The sequence below is a fragment of the Crocodylus siamensis genome, chromosome 2 (assembly GCF_052110815.1).
Source record: "Crocodylus siamensis isolate JL-2025a chromosome 2, ASM5211081v1, whole genome shotgun sequence".
Classification (NCBI taxonomy): Eukaryota; Metazoa; Chordata; order Crocodylia; family Crocodylidae; genus Crocodylus; species Crocodylus siamensis.
Window position 1 is genome coordinate 251,985,798 of NC_143396.1, and position 19,865 is coordinate 252,005,662.

The following is a 19,865-nucleotide window of genomic DNA, read 5'->3' on the forward strand; positions in this document are numbered from 1 at the left end:
GTGGCAGGTCTTGTCAGACCAACCTGGTGGCCTTTTACGATCAGGTCACCAAATCATTAGACGCAGGGGTTGCTGTGGATGTAGTCTTTCTGGACTTCCGGAAGGCTTTCGACACTGTCTCTCACCCTGTCCTTATCAAAAAGCTGGGGGACTGTGGTGTCGATGCCCACACAGTCAAATGGGTCGCTAACTGGTTGGAGGGCCGCACCCAGAGGGTGGTAGTGGATGGGTTCTTCTCGACCTGGAAGGACGTGGGCAGTGGGGTTCCGCAGGGCTCGGTCCTCAGGCCCGCACTGTTCAACATCTTCATCAGTGACTTGGATGACGGGGTAGAAAGCACCCTGTTCAAGTTTGCTGATGACACTAAGATGTGGGGGGATGTGGGTGCACTAGAAGGGTGCAATAGGCTACAAGCTGACCTTGACAGGTTGCAACGGTGGGCGGATAAGAATAGGATGGGGTTTAACACTGATAAGTGCAAGGTGTTGCACATGGGGAGGAAGAACTGGCACCACGCTTACAGGTTGGGGAACTCCCCTCTTGCCAGCACGGAGACGGAAAAGGATCTTGGAGTCGTCATTGACTCCACGATGAACATGGGCCGGCAGTGTGGGGAGGCAGTCAAGAAGGCCAACCGTACCCTGTCATGCATCCACAGAGGCATCTCGAGCAGGTCCAGGGAGGTGATCCTCCCCCTCTATGCGGCACTGGTCAGGCCGCAGCTGGAGTACTGCATCCAGTTCTGGGCGCCACACTTCAAGAGGGACGTGGACGATATGGAAAGAGTCCAGAGGAGGGCCACTCGTATGATCAGGGGTCAGCAGGGCAGGCCTTATGAGGAGAGGCTACGGGACCTGAACCTGTTTAGCCTCCACAAGAGAAGGTTAAGGGGGGACCTTGTGGCCTGCTACAAACTGGTCAGGGGGGATCAGCAGGGATTGGGGGAGTCCCTGTTCCCCCGTGTGCTGCCAGGAGTGACCAGGAATAACGGTCACAAGCTGGCGGAGGGTAGGTTTAGATTAGATATTAGGAGGCGCTACTTCACAGTCAGGGCAGCTAGGGCCTGGAACCGGCTTCCAGGGGAAGTGGTGCAGGCTCCTAGCCTGGGGATTTTTAAAAGGAAGTTAGATGAGCACCTTGCCGGGGTCATCTGACCCCGGTGCTCTTTCCTGCCAAGGCAGGGGTCAGACTAGATGATCTACCTAGGTCCCTTCCGACTATAGCTACTATGAAACTATGAAACTATTTAATTAGGATGGAGATCAAGTTACATCCAATGCAATTTAATGAAAGCAGATTCTGTACAAACATTAAAATCTGAGAGGTGTGACATTATATTTATACGACAATTAAACTATACATTAATAGCTTCACCCACCATTCAAACACAACAGATGGTGCTGAATGAGGAATCTGTTCAATATTTTAAAGTTACATCATTACATAACTTTTTAGGACAGGAAGTGTGGAATAATGAAACCAGTTGCAAATACCGGCAGAATTTAAGGGGCTAGAATTTATGTGGCAGTTTCTTTGGTATTTATATAGTACAGGGGTCTCATGTGGGGCTGTATCAAGTCACCCAAAATGATGCCTGCTACATTCACTATGTGCTGGCCCCAGCCCTATTTGTTGCATGTGATGCATGGAGCCCACATGGTACAGGCTGCAAATGGTGTGGGGCTGGTCTGGGGCATGCTGTGTGGGACTGTCCCTCTAAGAGAACTGGCTGAGATCAGTTGAGAGGAAACAGCTGTTAGCTGTTGTAAAGAATAGTCTGCAAAACACTGCTAGAGTCTTTCATGAAGATAATAAACAATATTTGCTTTTATAAAGGAAGTGTATAACAGTACTCATCATTACATGCTGCATGCGGTGCCCATAACAGAGAAGCCCTGCACACTGGATCTAGGGACAGGTCAGATGAGGTCCAGAGATGGGCTGCCCATGCCAGATCCAGCACTCAGGGCTACTCTGACGCAAGTGCCACATGTAGCATGTGCCCCAGATGCAGCCCTGTACTCCACATGCCACACTCAGCTAAAGCTGGTGAGCACTACATTCAGCACCGGGGGGACAGTCTTTTCGTTCCCTCAGAGAAATAAGAAATTCATTTTCTCCTACTTGAAAAGCACAAAAAAACTTTATTAACAGATTGAAATAACCTTATGTCAGTCTCTGTACATTTGGAACAGAATTTTTTACCTAGACTGGGGGCGGGCAAAACACAGCCCATGGGGCTGTGCACTTTTACCGGCCTGCGGGGGCCCCCCCAACACATTTTGCTCCACCCAGCCCTGCCCACAAAGGTGGGAGCAAGACACCCATGTGTACACTCACCCATGTGTACACACAACCCTACTGCCTGGCTCCCATCCTTGTGGGCGGAAGTTGCTGCAGTCCCTGGGGACCTGCTCTGCTTCCCCAGTCTCCTGCTTGCTCCAGGCAGCAGGTAGGGAAGCAGCAGAGGCAGGGCTGAAGCTAGGAGGGAGCATGGAGCTTGGGGCTGTGGCTGGTAGCAGCACCGAGCCTCCGCCCAGGAGGACAGGGGGCAGTGGCAGCATGGAGCTGGGGTGGGCAGCATGTGGGTGTGAGGAAGGGTGTGGAGGGGATCCTTCCCACAATTCCCCCATGGCGCACAGCCCTGGCAGGCGGTAGCAGCAGCAGCAGGTGGGGTGCTCAGCAGGGTGCAGCTCTGGCCAGCATTGCACACTGCAGCACACAGCCTCCACCCAGACATCTGTATTGCTGGTGCTCCCCACCACTCACATGCAGCCCCCACACTCATCAGGGACAGTGGGGAAAGCCCTATGTGCTGGAGCCAGGTGCCTTCCCTGCCAGGGCTGTGCAGCACAGAAGAGAAGCCTCAGGCTGGACCTGGCTACCTTCCCCATCCCACAGAGGAAGGCACCTGGGGCTTCCTTCCCCTGCAACACAGTCACAACGGGGAAAGCAATAAGCTCCAGCCTGATGCTTCTCTCCGGTGTTACGCAGCCTTGGCAGGGAAGGCACCTGGCTCCAGAGTGCGAGGCTTCCCTCCCTGCTGTGCGAGTATAGGGGCATGTGAGTGGCGGGGAGTGTCAGCAATAGAGGCTGCGCCCCTCACTGTGATGTGCAGCACTGGCTAGAACGGCACCTCGCCAGGTGCCTGCGCCCTGAGCACCCTGCTGGCTGCTGCACCATGGGGTGAATGTAGGTGTCACCCCCTCACCTCCCTCACACCCACAGCCTGCCCCAAAACCCCCATATATACACAAGCCCCTCAACATACCCTATGCCCCCCCACAGCCACACCCCATCACAAACACCCCACATCCTATCACACACCCACATCTCCCCACACATACCACATACACACCATATTCCCCAACCATACACACCCCACCATACCTAACCTCCAATATACAAAACTAAGAACTTATTCTTGAGTTATTATGCAATCACCTCTATATACAGTACACAAACACAAATCATGACAAAAATATTTTCTGTAATAAAACTGAAATATGTTATGGTAGGTGTTTGACTTTTAGTGTATGATTTCGGTTTTTTCTGGTTCTAAGATGGCAATCCCCCCTCCCAAAAGGAGTATTTCCAGTGGCAAAGGTCAGGGGTTAGGAGGTGGGACTTCTGGTCACAAGACAGCAACACGGTAGCAAGGCAACTGTCAAGGGGTGGCCCTCGACAGTTCACCAAAACTCATTAAGTGGCCTCCACCCAAAATAATTGCCCACCCCTGAACTAGACCTAACAAGAGAGACTGAAACTTTAGGGTACAGACCAAAGTGACAATTTTTGCCTGAACTGGCCACACAAAACAATCTATAAATGTGACCAAACACAAGTGAACAGCTGCACACAGCTTCAAAAAATGGTTGATCAAGTGAAAATCTGAACCCTCACTACATGAGGTATCAGATAAAGATGTTTCAAAACTTAGCATCTTTTGTAACTTATGTCTTCCAAGCTCCCAGCCTGCTGCTGTTTTCAGAATGGGAGGTGGGAAAGGCAGCAGAGAGAGTTCAGTCTGAGGGTTTTTCAGCCTCCCTGGAGCCCTCCTGAGGTGGTGGGGGGCTCCAATTCACCCACCCCACCCTTCAGCAGCAGCTGGGGAGCCCCAGAAACATTTCTCCTTCCTATTCTGAAATCAGTGACCACTGGCAGAGAGCCTGCCCCTCACTATGGGAACCTGGCTGCAGGCTCCCAGCCCACAGCTAGATTCCCCTCCTGGCTGGAACCAACAGTGAACATCTGTTTGGTCTGGGGTAATGGTGTAATTCAGGACACTTTGCAAAAATTGTTCCAAGTTACAGCTGAGAGCTGCACTTCTGCCTCCACCCTTAGCTAGCAAATGTTCTATTCCAGCAAGTACCACACTGGCTTTTGTGTGCATATGAAGAAACAAATTAGTACTCAGGGTACTAGAACGCCAGAACTAGAACTGTTGAATTTAATCTAACAATGCATTTTAAGTTCATAATATTCTGGAGACTTGCCAAAAAGTTTATAAATACCAACAATTATTATTTTACTAATATGAAAAAAATGCATACAAGTGTATTTTTATTTAACAATGATAATATAAACTATCTTACTTTCCTTCCAACTACAACATACCAATTTCTTTCCCATCAACAGATTTTCTGTGCATTCAGTGGCAATGCAGTTAAACGTTTTCTAGGATTTTTTAGAATTGTTTTAAAATTGGTTTTACAATTGAACAATACACTCAACAGTCCACATTTGACAAACTTGCATTAATTTCTACACCTTTTGATATCCGTCACTGAGAAAATGAATTATTGTTGGCACACTTTTTATAAAGAAAGTCAACTCATCTTACTGAGTAGACACCAACTAATTTAGACTCTCTCATTTGAGAACGGCAACAGACTTGTATACAAGTGGAAAAGATTAAGGAAACCATAAAAACAACTGACTGTAAGTAAATTAATCTGAAAGGCTAATTACATAACTATATTTGAGTTTGTTACAAAGAGAAACTTTCCTTACCTGATTAACTACCTCAAAGTAGAGTGCAAGAGTTGTAGTGGGATTAAGTCCACAGATCTTCCACTGGCATGTACCCCCAGTTCCAATCTCCTGTAAACAGATTTTACATCATGCTTTGAAAAACATAAGTATTTCTTTGTTATACATTAATAAAGCTACATTAATAAAGCTATCGATGTAGGATTAAGATACTTAAAATATTTTAATAGTGCTACAGTTCTTGCCTCTATCCACTACAGGCCATTATGCTGCTCTGTAATGGCTCTTCATCACAGCTTCTATCAAAGGCTGTTTACAGATGTAAAAAAACTAGCACTTTACTTTTAAATTTGGCACATCCCTGTACCTAGCACAGTGCCTGTCCAGAAGAGGCATTGCATTAGTTGCACCTGGCTTGCCCAAAGCCTGTATAGATCAGGCGCTTCAACAGGACTTTTTTGGTGCTTTTATCTAACAGCTGATTGCATCAGGTATTACATAAAAGTGCAAAAAAAGTCCTACCAAAGCATCTGATCTATACAGATACTGAACAGCCAGGACAAATTAACACACTGCTTTTTCCAGTAAAGCATAGTTGTTGGGGGGTTTTGGGGAGGGAATGGGGCGGGAGGGAAGTTCACATCTGTCAGCAGCTGAAGAAGCAACAGAAGGAGCCATCATGGTGCATTCCCTAGATAGGCATCTATCTGGGATGGCTTACAAATACAGCACCCTACATTTGTGCAAGAGTTTGGTTTTAAATACACAATCCTAGAGTCCCTCTCCCAATCCTGTGATTCTATAGTTCTGTCTAGACTCAGAAATTATTTTGCTATCCTAAATTATATTAATTTAAAACAAAGTTGACTTACATTTTCTGATACACAAGGTCCTTTAGAATTGAGGGAAACACAGGGTCCAATAGCTCCTGAAATTTTTACTTCTCTTGAAGTCTGCAGATTCAAAAGCAAAATATGTAAGATTAAGGTACAGTTACATGCACTTTAAACAATGATAAAATAATAAAAATATAAGAATGATTTTTAAAACTCTTCTGGTAGGCATTAAGTTTTTCTTTGATACCTTTAGAAAAAATAATATATTGATGTTACAGAAACAGCATGTGCAGTCACTTTAAGCACATTTGCAGCAACAGATGGTATATCTGAAACTACAATATGTTTATGAATACAAATATGATTACACATAATTATAAATTAATATAAAGAAAGCACAATATTTTTAGACCCTTAAGTGCCCCAGAAAGCACATCATAAGAAGTGTTCAGCACACAAAATGCATTTATCATTAAGACAGACATTAAAATATTCTCAATCTGATGTGCAAATTGAGGGGCCACTGGATAGGCCATATTGACTGTATAAATATTACATCAAATTCACATTCTCTGTCTCCTAAGCTAAGTAGTACTACATCTCATAACTTTAATTCAGGCCTTGTACCAGGTGTTAATTCCAGACTATGACAGTTACTCCTTAACCAATAACAAATTGGTGGAGAATGCAGGCAACCAGGTAAAGGACACTGGTAAGTGATTGAGGAGGATGAGTATGTTGTAATGCTTTTGACTAACTATAGCACTAAACTTGTAACTACTAAGGGCTTTACCAAATTTATTATTGGTTAAGTAATAACCATGCCCTAGTCTTGAAATTAATACCTAGTACAAGACCCTGTAACCGTACAAGACCCTGTACCGACTCAGGGATGTTAGGGGGAGGTTAATTTTTTTCAAAATGGCTGCCCAACACCACATACACCAGGATGGGGGGCTCACAGGGGAGTTGGGATTCCAGCAGGCTGGAGGGAATCAGAGCCAGGTACAACCCATGAGGAGTGAGGGGGCAGGCACAACCCATGGGTGGAGTTGCGGGGCAGGCGTGACCCACAGGGTTTTACTGGGATATGGGATTATCTGGAAGAATCAGTGGGGCTCATGGGGGGGGAATCACGGGCAACTTTTAGCCCCCCAACCCCTCCAGGCAAACCTACATCCCCTTCCTTTCCGCCCCTCCCTGTACCAGGACTTATTTGCTCAGTTCTGGCAGTGACGAATGCTCATAAAAGTGTCTGGACCCAGAGCAGCTTGTGGGATGGGGGTTAAGGGCTAGCTGGTATGGGGCAGGGGGCAGAGAGAGCAAGGAGCTAAGGGGGGGGGGGGGGGCAAAAAATAGCCCTGTGCTGGGGAGGGGGTGAAAAGAGCAGTCCTAGGGCTGGGGCCAGTGGCTGGATTTCCCCAGCCCTCGGCTGCTTAGAGGAAAGTGTACAGAGTTTCCATGCACCAGTTTGACCTAAATCAAGTAATTTTGATACTACATAGAGCCAGGTTTATCCCAACCTGGATTCTGTACTTTTTAGACCAATTTGTATGCCTGAAACTTCTCTACAATTACAAGTTTAGACTGACTGCTGGTCACTAAGACCAGGTCTGTAAGTGTAAGGTTGGCACTGGGACAAGCTAAGTTTAAATTGGGCGGCCATTCTGAACCCAATTTAACCTCCCCAAATGTCTGCAGTTAGCCCTAAACATGCTTTGGTAAAAGCAACATCTAATGCCCCAAATGATCATGATATAATTATACTGTACAAAGACATCCTTATTTTTCAATACCATTAAGATCTCCCTATTTGCTTTCCAGTTTCAAGCCAAATTCATAATTATACTTGTGCAAAACAAAAGGCCTGATCATCCTTGAAGAATCTGTAGAAAGCTACAGTATGTATATGTATCAAACTGGGGACTGTATCTTCACATTATTTATTAATTCTCATGGTGGCTAAGAAATTGCTGCATCATTGGATGTGTCAGCGTATGTGGAATCTGCTATACTCTGCCAGCAATGTGTCACATGTCTCCCAGACCAGGAACAAAGGAGGGTCATTAAAACCTTGATAGCTTCCATTGGAGTGGAAGCAGTTTAGAAGAATAGGATAGCTGATGCCTAGTGAAGCCAGTGCAGCTGAATCTGCCTGCAGGGAGAGGTTTTGGAAAAGTAGAAAATCCCTGAACAGGGGAATAAGAGAGATCAGGCATTAAAAACCACAGAGCCTGAAGGAAAATCTAACACCACAGTGGAAGGGTGTCCTGTCCATCCCTCCCATTTACATATACCAAAACCTAGAATTATTGTGGTAAGGCTGCTCTAAGGACTCCCCACTGCAGTTGTTCTCCAACCCCAGCATGTTGGAGAGTGGCCACTGGGGATGGTCTCAGAGTTGCCTTGCAGCATACTTTCAGGTTTGGAGCATCCAAACAGAAGGGGGCAGGGCAGAGCACTGCTCCAGAACATCTTTACTGGAACAAGCAGCCATGGCATAGACTCAAGATGTTGAGGAGGGAAAACCAAGACAGACTTACAGAGATGCAAAAAGAAAGGGTGGGAGGAATGCTTTCATAGCAGAGGGCCTCCAGTTGAGGGTGTAGCTAAGGAAGAAAGAAACTGGCTGCACAGAAAAGACACTTGGAGTAGCCATCTGCTAGAAAAAGACATCTTGGACTTCTCAGGGTAATAACAGATGTCACATTTATTTCTAAAGAAAGCTTTTTGTCCTGGGATATAAAAGCTCGCTGTCCTACTTTAAGAACATACGAAGTATGCCAGATAAAAACTGTGCTCACAGTCTTTCAAGGACAATGGGGGCTCCTAGGTCATTCATTCCACGGACAATCGGTGTAAAAGGGAGGGGCAGCTTCTCTTTTGTCCCAGGTTTCAACTCAGAACTGACATTGCATTTGAGGCACTTCAAAGTCATGTTGCCCTTCTGACAATTAACATGGATAAGCCAGAAACTACATACACAGATAAAAGTGATGGCACATTTTCTCTAGCTTACTTCACAGGTACTTAAACTGGGACTTTTAGCTTTTTTTTTTTCCACCCTTAGAAGACTCACCTAGGATTACAGATCCACCAAATACATGATTTCAAGGAAATTGTGTAACTGGCAGTCTCCCATAAAATATCCAGTTCCCCATGGAAAAGCACGGGGAACCAGCAAAGACCCCGCAAAAAGCTGTCTCCTAGAAGAGTAGGGGTGTGCCCCACCTATCTCCAGTTCCAGGATCTGGAGTTGGACCCCCATGTGCCTGCTGAGAGTGGACCAGGATGGTGCAGCAAAAGCAAAAGGAGGTGCAGCACAATGGAGCAGGAGCAAGAGGAGGAGCTGCTGCTGGAGGTAGGGAGTGCAGAGCAGCATGCGCCTAGCTGCAGTAGCCCAGGAAACAGCCCACTGGAAGCTGCTCCTGCCTCAGCACATGGGGATTCAGGTCCAGCTCCCCGGAAAGCAGCCAGGAGCTGTGGCAGGAGCCGCCATCTGGCTGAAGCTGCTCACATGCCCACGCAGAATGGCAGGGCATGGCATAGCATGGTACGGCATGGCATCATGCAGCAGGGATAGGAGCAGCTTCCAGCGGGCTGTTCCAATGGTGGCTCCTTTTGCTCTTACTTTTGCTCTTGCTGCATGCTGCACCACTCTCAGCAGGCACATGGGGGTCCGGCTCCAGATCCTGGAACTTGACGCGGGGGACACAGAGCAGCACCAGGCCAGGGTGTAGGAGCCAGCAGGAGCGTAGCATGGGCTGCCCTGGTGCAAGTGAGTAGACCTCAGCCCCATGAAGACTGCCAGGGCTCTGGCTCCAGATCTGATGTCTAGGAGCTGAAACCAAAGCCTCGCATGTGGGAGTAGGAGCCACCTGGCTGAAACTGCTCGCCCAGCATGATGCAACATGGTGCAGCACAGCACAGCAGGGGCAAGATCACGAGCAAGAACTGTTGCTGGAGGCAGGGGGCACAGAGCAGCACCTGACTGCAGCTGCACCAGGAACAGCCCCAGCCAAATCTGCATGCTGGCTAGGGCCCAGCCCAGCAGGCACCAACAAGAGACTAGTGCAGGCTGCCCCAGTGCAAGCCTGTGCAAATCACCTAGTAGGCCAAATCCTTATTTTGCCCACCCCTGAGCTAGGGCTTTCAATTAGTGCCTGGGAGGGGCGGGACTTGCAGCACATCTCAGCCAGAGGTGTATGGGTGGGGGGGCTTCGCTCCACCTTCAAAATGGCAGCCCCAGCCATGATGCAGCCAAGAAAAATCAGGGGCCCCAGCCATGTTACAGCCGTGTACTTCAGGGCTGATCCACCCCACAGCTCGTGGGGCTGCTCTTCTTTGAAGCTGGAGAGGAGGGGAAAGGAAAAGAGAGGAGAGGCTCTTCTCCCCTTCCTCCCACATCACCCTCACTAGCCAGGGCCTGGCAGCGCAGGGAGGCAGCTGGGCAGAGCCCAGCGGGGGTTGATGTGACATTTGTAGTAGTATATCGCCCTTTTTCGTTTTGGCCCAGATCAAGCCTAGTGCCTGTTCTTATCCTGGCAGGAGAAATACACCATGCATCTGTGTCCATGAAGGCAGTTTTCCTGAACTGTTTCCAAGGGAGGTGGTACTCTCCCTTACCTTGGGGGTCTTTAAGAGAAGCTAGACAGGCATCTGGCTGGGGTCATCTGACCCCAGCACTCTTTTCTGCCCGGGCAGGGGGTTGGGCTCAATGATCTGTTGAGGTCCCTTCCGAGCCTAGCATCTGTGTGAATTGGCTGCCGTGGCCTGTGAATTTGGTAGGTCCCTACCTAGGACCAAAATATGCTCAAAACTGGTGAGGAAATGAGCAAAACTGGCATCATGAACTGCAAATGTCTACATGCGCTTTATGCATGAATACTGCAGTGATCTGCAGTGATATTCAAAGAGAAAAACAACACCAGATACTGACAATATTCACATTAAATCTCTTTAAATTCTTACCTTTATTTCTAATGTGCCACCAAATCCCATCTTGAAGTGCCCTTGCATATCTTTGGTAAACACTCTCTGAAAGGTTTGTTTGAATAAAGATGTATTGAACGAATCTCCCATTACCATGTAACCTCTGGATGAACAATCAAAAGACAAAAAACACCTCAAATGAAAAAAAACAAGCCAAAAAACATCTAAACTATTTATCAGGCAATAATTTGGTGGAAAGGAATTTGGTGAAAAGCAAAGCTGCTCAAAGAATTCCTAAAGAGTTTACACTAAAAATACTTCAAGATGCAATATTTCTTTTTAAAAATCTCATTAAAAGGGACAGTTTACTATTCTGTAATCAGGAAGAGAAAACGTTGCTAAAACATTACAGAGAAACTTTATAAATACGCTTCTTACAAGATCAGTATGTCAGTCATCATCACCTTAATATAAAACAAAACACAAGTCTTTCAACTGAGGAAATCATTATAATGATATTTATCACTGTAGGTTTTTTTTTTCAATGATACCTTAGAGCAGTAGTGTTTAGGCCCTATGGCCTGGATGAGTGGTGCGGGGTCAGTCAGCAGGCTAAATCTGGTCCACAGGCCCAATTTCACACAAGTTCAGCCCAGTATGTGGCTCCAGCCCTATATGCCAGATGCAGCCCCGACCCTGGCCCTGTGTACCAGATCAGGCCCATGGCCCAGCCATGTGTGTGCTGGGCTATGCCATCTGACCCAGAGGGCTTGGAAATTTGGCAGTTGGAAAACACTGGCAATGTTAACACCACCTCTCCCCCATCAACAAATTTTCAGACCTGCGGGAAGCCCCACAGGCCAGATGACATGGCCCTGTGGAACAAAGATTGAGCACCAGTGCCTTAGAGAAATGAATCTACCAATCAGTTTATCTTAATACTGAATATTTCAATATAAATCTAAATCACTTTGCCTCACTTATTTGAATAAGTATTTCAAATCTGAAACCACTTCATAAAATGGATGTTTAAGCTCAGCAATGCTCTCTGGAGGCAAAACAATTATTATGACAATTTTGTACTTTAAAGTATTTTAAAAACTAATTGGATTAGTACTTATGGAATAATAATGTAAGCAGCCATTTTATCTCCAGTAGTGCTCAATATATTTTAACATAAAACATTTTAATTATATATTTGATAAGGTTTGTGCTAGATATGGCCTTCAATTTTGTCTCTAAGTCTGGTATTTTCTTTTGGGCAGACAAGCTTCTTTGTGTAAATGTGGTATCTTTAATTAGATCAAATAAATAGTTGGAAAAAATTGCTCTTTGCAAGTTTTCAAGTACAAACACCCTTCTTCAGGCACAGAGAGAGTTTTCTTTTAGTATTTTCTTTTAATCATCTCAGCGGAGGTATGTCTTCGAGGAGATATTTAAATACAGAAAGGATTGAGGTCATAGGGACTTACACAGAAAAAGCACCTTATACCTAGGGGATAACTTGACAGGAGAGAGCTGCAGAAGTGGATAAATCCTATTTTTAAGGCTGGCTTTAGTGAAGGAACACAGATTCTTTTCCTTTTTCATGTCCCTGTGATAAGGTATTTAGCAAAATTCACATATTGTTTGGAATCTGACAGGGCCATGCCATGAGTGCTTCTATTACGGCCTCAAACTTGCAAGCTTTGGGCTGTCAACAATGCGCCTTAGCACTCATGGGACCCCAACCCCCAAACCACAGGTGGTACAGGTTGACGCAAAAAAGAAAAGATAGAAGCAGAACTAGACCTTGATACCAAATACAGGAAGCTTGAAGCTGATGCAGAAAAAGATCATGAGCCAGGAGCAGGATTCTAAGAGAGTTAACACAGTCAACATTGACAGGCATAATAAATAATCTTATCAGCAGGCTGCACAGGGATAATATTAAGGTCAAGGACACTAGAACACAGGACACAATGGTAATCAAGATGCAAAATTATGACATCTGTGAGAGAAAGAATTTTAGTAACAGGAACTATAAAAATGATGGATCTTACAAAAGCTGTAGAGGAAGAATTGACAGAATCTAAGCCTGTGGCATAATGCAAACAACAAGGTGAAAAAAGGTTATGGGTATGTGGCATATTAAACAGAAATAGAGAATGGAGGAATGGATAACATTTCACAGGATGGGGTGGGATTTGTTTGCCTTGTTAAACTTAACTGGTACCAAAACATCCAGAAGAAGATCTCAGACACAGTCACTGAGGCAAGTCAGAAATGAGCAGGTACATTTGAGTGACCAACTTGGAAACTGTAGTGCTACTCTGTGATCTAATAAAACTTCCCAGAGAAAGGGAGCAAACAAGAGAGGCCAGTACCAGAACACTATGGTAACCCTGGACATTGGAAAAAATAAAGCATTAGCCAGCATACTTCTCACCATAAAAAGCAAGCAAAAAAAACCTTCAGATGAGTCAGAGAAGGAGTGGAATTAAAAGGGGATAGTATTATGCAAACTGAAGAAGAGCAAAATACTACGGGGAAGGAAACATGATACAATTACTGTAATACAGCTAGAATTCTACACCATAATAAATTTACTCTGTAGCAAGGAGTGGGCACACAACCAGCTCTCACAAGCTAGCTGCCTGCAACAGGCACTATTATATTATAGCACCTGGCCAGGAAGCAATGAAATAACTAGTTTTAATTGAGAAAATGGCTATCTATGATGAAACTAACACAGTGTGGATGAATTTTCCATATATAGTTCCTATACATTTTAGGAGATAACTTATAAGAGATTACTGGATCTGAGTGACTTACTATGTAGCAGGGCTGTGTCACCTGTCAGCTCCATTTTTATTTTTAGCCCTCCAAACTACAAATCCCATGAGACAATGCTCTCCAGCAAGGAAACAGTAGGCAAGACTACTGTTGCCCTATGGGACTGATGTATTGTTATGGTAACAAATTCATCCACAACCTAAGAGCAAATTATGTTCAAATGCAAAGCACCCATAGTCACAGTTTACAGATACTTAGCAAAAAAAAATGAGCATGCTATTTAAAAAACACACTTTCATACACTACTTTAAAAAATATTAAACACGTACCCAGTATAGTTGGGACAGCACTTCATCTCAAGAAGGCCAGTCTGATCCAATGCACATGCATATATGTCAACAACATGACCATTTGTAGCAGCACGGTTAGCAAGACTTTCAAAATGCTAAATACAAAATGAAAATATGCTTATAGCAATGTGCAAACTGAACTCTTCACATCTTTTACATTAAAACCTCAAATCCCAGAATTCTTCTAAAACAGTTAAATTAGATTTTATCTAGATTATACCCTAATATTAGACAGCAATAAACTTTAAAAAAAAATTAGAACTAAAACTTTTAGTTTCTATGCACAACTGTATAATTGATCTGATAAAAAACATTACTAAATGAACCTTGCTTCTCTCATATTCCCCAAACTACTGCAGTTACAACATCACAATTATATCTCTTAAACAGCTGAGAAGGTAATTTGTGTTACACTAATTGATGGGGAGTTCTACTTAAAAATCCATGTCACATTTTACCTCACTGTGTATTCAGGACCTAATCCTGTTCCTAATAAAGTCAGTGAAAACACTCCAACTTACTTTGCTGGGAACTGGATCGGGTTCTAACTTAACATACTGACAATCCTTATGAAATTTTGGAAAACAGTAGCTAAAATTGAACAAAATGTGTCAATTCCTCTTTGTTTTATACATATACAGTTTATTAAATATGTTTATACACTAGTTATTATCCATCAGACAATTGTGTCTATATCTACTGGCATTTCTTTAGCAAGAGGCCTAGAATTAATATGTTGTCCAGTCTTACCTTGGTACCCTTCTTCACATATTTGGCATTGTCTTTTTCAATATCATGCCACGATCTTATGGGCAACTTCAGTTCATCTCCTACAACCATGCCAGGTCCTTGAGTAGCTGGCCCTCCAATAAACATCATTATGTGTGCACCAGTATTAGGAAAAGTGCACTGTGGGAAACAAAAGATACCTCAGAAAGCTCTTCTTATGAAAAGGAAAGACATGAGATAATAGTAACAGAGGAAATAACTATATAGAGGAAATAACTATGAATGTGTCAATTAATGTAAACACACTTTATCAAAAGACTTAAGTTTTAATTTCATGTAAAACCTTTTTCTTGTCTCATTAAGATTAATTCCTTTAATGTATAAAATAGTTCCAGGCACAGTTAGGACCAAAGCCTAAGCTGGTGTAAGTTCCCACAGCCCCACTGTTTGATCTCAGCTGAAGTGAATTTACACAAATTGTGGATCTGACCCATCATATTTCACTTTCCCTCTTAGTTCTTACTAGAAGCAATGAAATGGGAAACTGTTTTCATGAAGAATGTATTTGATTCCTTGTTTGATACCTGAAATCACAGCATTTTCTTTTTAACAACGCTTGAAGTGGTTGGCTTCACAAAAATTATTTTACATGGAAAATAAACTGCACTAACAAAAGAAATATGCATACAAAATATCCTGCTTTCCATGCAAACATAAAACTAAAGCACAAGGGAAGGAATGTAGAATGTTGTTTAGGTGACCTCCAAGACTAGTGCCTAATAGAGTAAATGTTTTCGATCCAAGCCTTCAAGAGGCCGAGAAGCGATTACTACACTTACTAAACTCCAATGCAAGTTTTCCCCATGTTAAATGGGGAGAGGAAGGGGCAGTAAGCATCTTTTCTTGGATTCAAGTACAAGGCAGCAAAGGGGAGGGAAGGGGAGGAGAGTAAATTGGTGCTTTGGCTCTGACTTGACAATCTGAGGTTGGGGTTGGAGTTGGAGCCATAGCTGCAGCTCCTGCCTACCCCAGTATGGCTTCTACTCCCCAACTGCTCATTGTAATTAGAAAGCTAATTTAGGATACTAAGCTAGCTTCCTAATTACAGTGGTGCCTTCTGAAACTGAAAATCAAGAGGAAGTTTGCAACGTGTTGCCTAAACCTGTGCTTTCTATGAATATCAGTCAGATATATGACTCTGATCTTCAGGGCTATCAACCTGCACTTCATATTAAAACAGCTTTAGTAATATAATAAGCAACAAAAAGCATGAATATGGTTTTTAGTCTTTAACATCTCTAAGGTTAGTCACAAAAATGGATTTTTATTAACAGAAAAAAAATTCGTCAAATGTTTCTTTCCAGACAAGTTGGGACACAAAACTGTTTCACTCAGCTTCTAGTTATGTTTTTGAAAAGAACCAAATGTAGACATACTTAAAAGCATCTCTGTTAAACTCAACCAAAATGAGCCTGTCTCCATGTTTTATAACTCATCAACTATGAGGATCAACTGAGGAAGAAAGAAAAATAATAAAGAAATCCCCTTGTTTATTACTCCAAATACAGATAAACTGTAAATATAAATACAAAAGTCAAGACAAGCCTTCCTCATATCTGCAGCTAAAAATCACCACCTGAACTTCTGACTATAAAGGCTGCAAAATAAAGTTGTTGGTAAAAAAGGTTGCGCTGTTGAAATTCAAAGGAAATTAAAACAATGGCTATGCTGCCACAATACCATTGGTTTTCAGTAACTCAAATCAGACAGATAATTCTTCAAGGAACAGGAACTGGAAGAGTCAAATACTGGAGCAGGGTAAATAAAGCTAAAACAAAAGGTGGTAAATAAAAGAGTTAAAAATAAAAAATTGCAAATATCAAAGGACTTGCACAAGCTAAGCAATAAAAAAACAACATAGACATTAAGAAAAGGGCTAAGCAATAAAATATAAAAAGAAAATGGGAGCAAATAAACAAAAACAGAAAAGATATTTAAAAGAAAGTATATTAGTTGAGCAAGCAATAAAGTCAGAAAGTGACTGAGTGTAATTTATACAACTAAAAGCCAAAGATTAATAATACTAAATAGGCAAATTGGACAAAAGCCACAAATAAATCAGTTTTTAAAATGCTTGGGCTACATATTATTTCTTCTCTTTTTGCTCAATATTTCTTCCTATAGAATATTAAAGAACTATATTAGAGGAATATTAGTAAACTATAGATGCCCAACTCTTATGAAAAATCCAATATATACTAATTACTGAGATTTTTATTCATATGTGTTTCTTACTCTAAAGGTTTTAGCATTTAAGAACAACTGTCGGTTAAACCGTTACCTCAAGGAGTCCAACTGCTATAGAAAGAGCTACTCCAGAGGACCGCAAAGGTCTTTTCCCCTGTGGAACAGGCCACGGATCCCGCTGCAATTCACCCAATAGATCCGTGAGATTCATATCAATTTTCTGCACTGGCTGCAAAAATCTAGAAGCAAATATGATATGAAGTTAACTTTTGAATTATTTTTGCTATAAGACCTTTTAAAACCAAATCATATCTGGTGATTCATGGACAATCTGTTGGACTGAAATAGCAAACATCCCAAACTTGTTTCAGAGCACTGTCACCAGCTCACCAGAATGACAGAGCCTGTAAGTACCACATAAACAGCATACCCAGCTTGAGGAAAGAAAGTATTCAGCATAACACGTTGCAGCAACACAGCCTGTTGACTTAGCAATACTGCCAGGTTCCAGAAAGAACTACATCTGGCCAAAAAAACAGCTCTGGTCATCAAGGAAATTTGGGCAAAAAACTAAAAAGAAAAGGATGTACTTGGAGAGTGAGCAAAATAAAAATTACACTTCTAGAACTGTCCAAGTGTCAGATTCAAATTGGTTCCAGAAGTGCCTATCCTTTGGGAACTGAACACTTAAAACTTGCCAGCTAGGTGATTCAATTTGACCAGGTTTAGGCACCTATATGCAGTCATTGGGGAGATGCAGGCACCCCAAAACAGGACTTCAGCACTTAAGTGCCCCAAACAGAGAATGGAAAAAGGTAAGTACAAAGGGCAATTAAGAAATCCCAAAGATACCTAGAAGTAGCCAGTAGGAAACATGAACATACATCTCCCAAGAGCTTAGACATCAAATCACAGGGCACTTTGGCTGCTTACAGACGTTAAGGGGGAAAAAAAAAAGAAAAAAAGTTCTTTGCTTTAAACTCTGCAGGTCCCCACGCCAAGTCCAGCATATGCCCAGAAGAGGCACTGCATTAGTTGGACCCAGCCTGCCCAATGTCTGCATGGATCGGACGCTTCAGTGCGACTTTTTTGGTGCTTTTATCTAACCCCTGATTGAATCAGCTTTAGATAAAAGTGCTAAAAAGCCCTGCTGAAGTGCCCGATCTATACAGACGCTGCAGAGCTGAGTTAAACTAACACGTATCCTCTTTTGGTAAAGCATGTTTGTTTGAAGTCCCCCCTCCCCCACCATGTCAGTCAGCACCCATTAGGTGTTTCTACTCTCTTAAGATTCAGAATGCAAAGCACCACTTCTGAGAAAAGCCTGCCACATGACAGGGGTGGTGATGCTGCCTGGCACCTTCTGCCCTATAACCTAGTGGTTAGAGCATGCAGCTAGAAAGTGAAAGACCTGGGGTTTAGACCCTCTTCATCCTGAAGCAGGGCGGATACAAATCCATGATTTTTTTTTAAATCAAAAACACTGGATTTTTTTTTTATTTAAATCAGACTTTTTATTTAATCAGATTTTTTAATTTCTTTGTTAAGATTTTTTTTTAAATAAACCTATATAAAGATAATTTTAATTTAAGATAAGTTAAAGCTCAGAGATATCATCATGGAATAGGATTATAACTTCTAATTTTATACTATTTGAAACAATATATTCATGTAACCTTTTTAGAAAAGGTTTACAAATAGGTCACAACAGGCCATGGACTATTTTAGGGGCCCAATCTTGGAAAACAATTATTAAATCAAGGCTTCCTGACCAGTTATTTAAATTGATTTGATTTAAATTGAATCCACCCTGTCCTGAAGGAGTTCCAAACTTACCTGGCACTTTCCAGGAGAGTGCCCTAACCATCAGTGTACAGAACAGGCCAGACACTGTCCTCCCTTTCTATTGCAAGTAGGCTACTGGGCTGCCAAGATTCCAAGAGTCATAAAGACAAAAGGGCAAACAAAAAGGAATCTGTAAACCTATCAGTTTATATCACTTGCCTGGATGGTGGGGAATCCTTGCTTCTGGTCCCTGCTCCTGGACTCATTATGCATTTTCCAAACTAAAAATGAGACATAACCATGAGAGCAGGGACCAGAATCTAAGTTCCCCACCCTCTCCCAGGGAGTGCCAGAATCACTAGACTTCAAAGGCACACTCCCCTCTTGCTTATTCACCTTGTGGCCTGAGCATGCACACCTTATTCTTTATGCAGCTTTGATGCAGCTTTGCAAGCTTATTCATTAATTTAACTACTCAACTCTAATGTACCCATTCAGTCTCAGAAAATTAAGCCACTGTGTATGTTTTAAAAGCTGCCTGAAAACCACAAAACCCTCTCACAATCCTAATATAAATGATGTCTTGGGGTCCATTTAGTGGCCCATTTGTCTGTTGGGATATGAACTTTGGAACCTTATGTCCAGTTAATTTCACAATTTAAGGGAATGTTCTCAGAAGCATTGGTCAGATCTCTACTGAATTTAGTGAAAAACAGAAAAATTAAATCATTAGCACTTAGCAAGGAAAGCAAGAAAACAATTTTAAGAGGTTGTGGGTCAAATATTCTGCCAGAAGAAGGCGGCAGAGGGAATGTGAAGCAGGAAAGAGCCCCAGTTATACTTTGTCTTTTCCTGTCCAAGAATTTGGAGCACAGGAGATGCTTGAGAAAGAACAAGATACATACACAGTCCCTAGTGTAGGAGGCAAGGGAGGAATATGGCAGGCATTAAAACCTTCCAGCCTAAGATCATAAACCTATTTCCGCGCGCACGCGTGCGTGCGTGCGTGTGTGTGTGTGTGTGTGTGTAATAATTTTCTGTCAGAAGATTTCTACATCATTCTTCTAAATTAATGTTATTCATATCCAAGTCTTCTCATAGTTTTCTTCTCCTTGCCCAATTTCTTTTCAGAAAAGAGCATCTGTTATCAATAAGCTCCTGACAAGCACTTCTCTAGGGCCCTTAACTTACAGAGCTTTGACTGTTCTCTTTTAATGCA

The 19,865-nt window shown here is 43.0% G+C and overlaps 1 protein-coding gene across 1 annotated transcript in view; it reads right to left on the reverse strand.

Moving 5' to 3' along the window:
- SEC23A (SEC23 homolog A, COPII component) overlaps positions 1-19,865 on the reverse strand; it is a 53,057-nt gene that overhangs the window by 22,380 nt on the left and 10,812 nt on the right. The window contains exons 7-12 of the mRNA XM_090033642.1: positions 16,956-17,100; positions 14,636-14,794; positions 13,865-13,980; positions 10,800-10,923; positions 5,865-5,945; positions 5,014-5,103 (exon numbers count right to left, since the gene is read on the reverse strand). Coding sequence (XP_089889768.1) covers positions 5,014-5,103; positions 5,865-5,945; positions 10,800-10,923; positions 13,865-13,980; positions 14,636-14,794; positions 16,956-17,100 — 715 coding nt within the window. The remainder of the gene's footprint in view (positions 1-5,013; positions 5,104-5,864; positions 5,946-10,799; positions 10,924-13,864; positions 13,981-14,635; positions 14,795-16,955; positions 17,101-19,865) is intronic.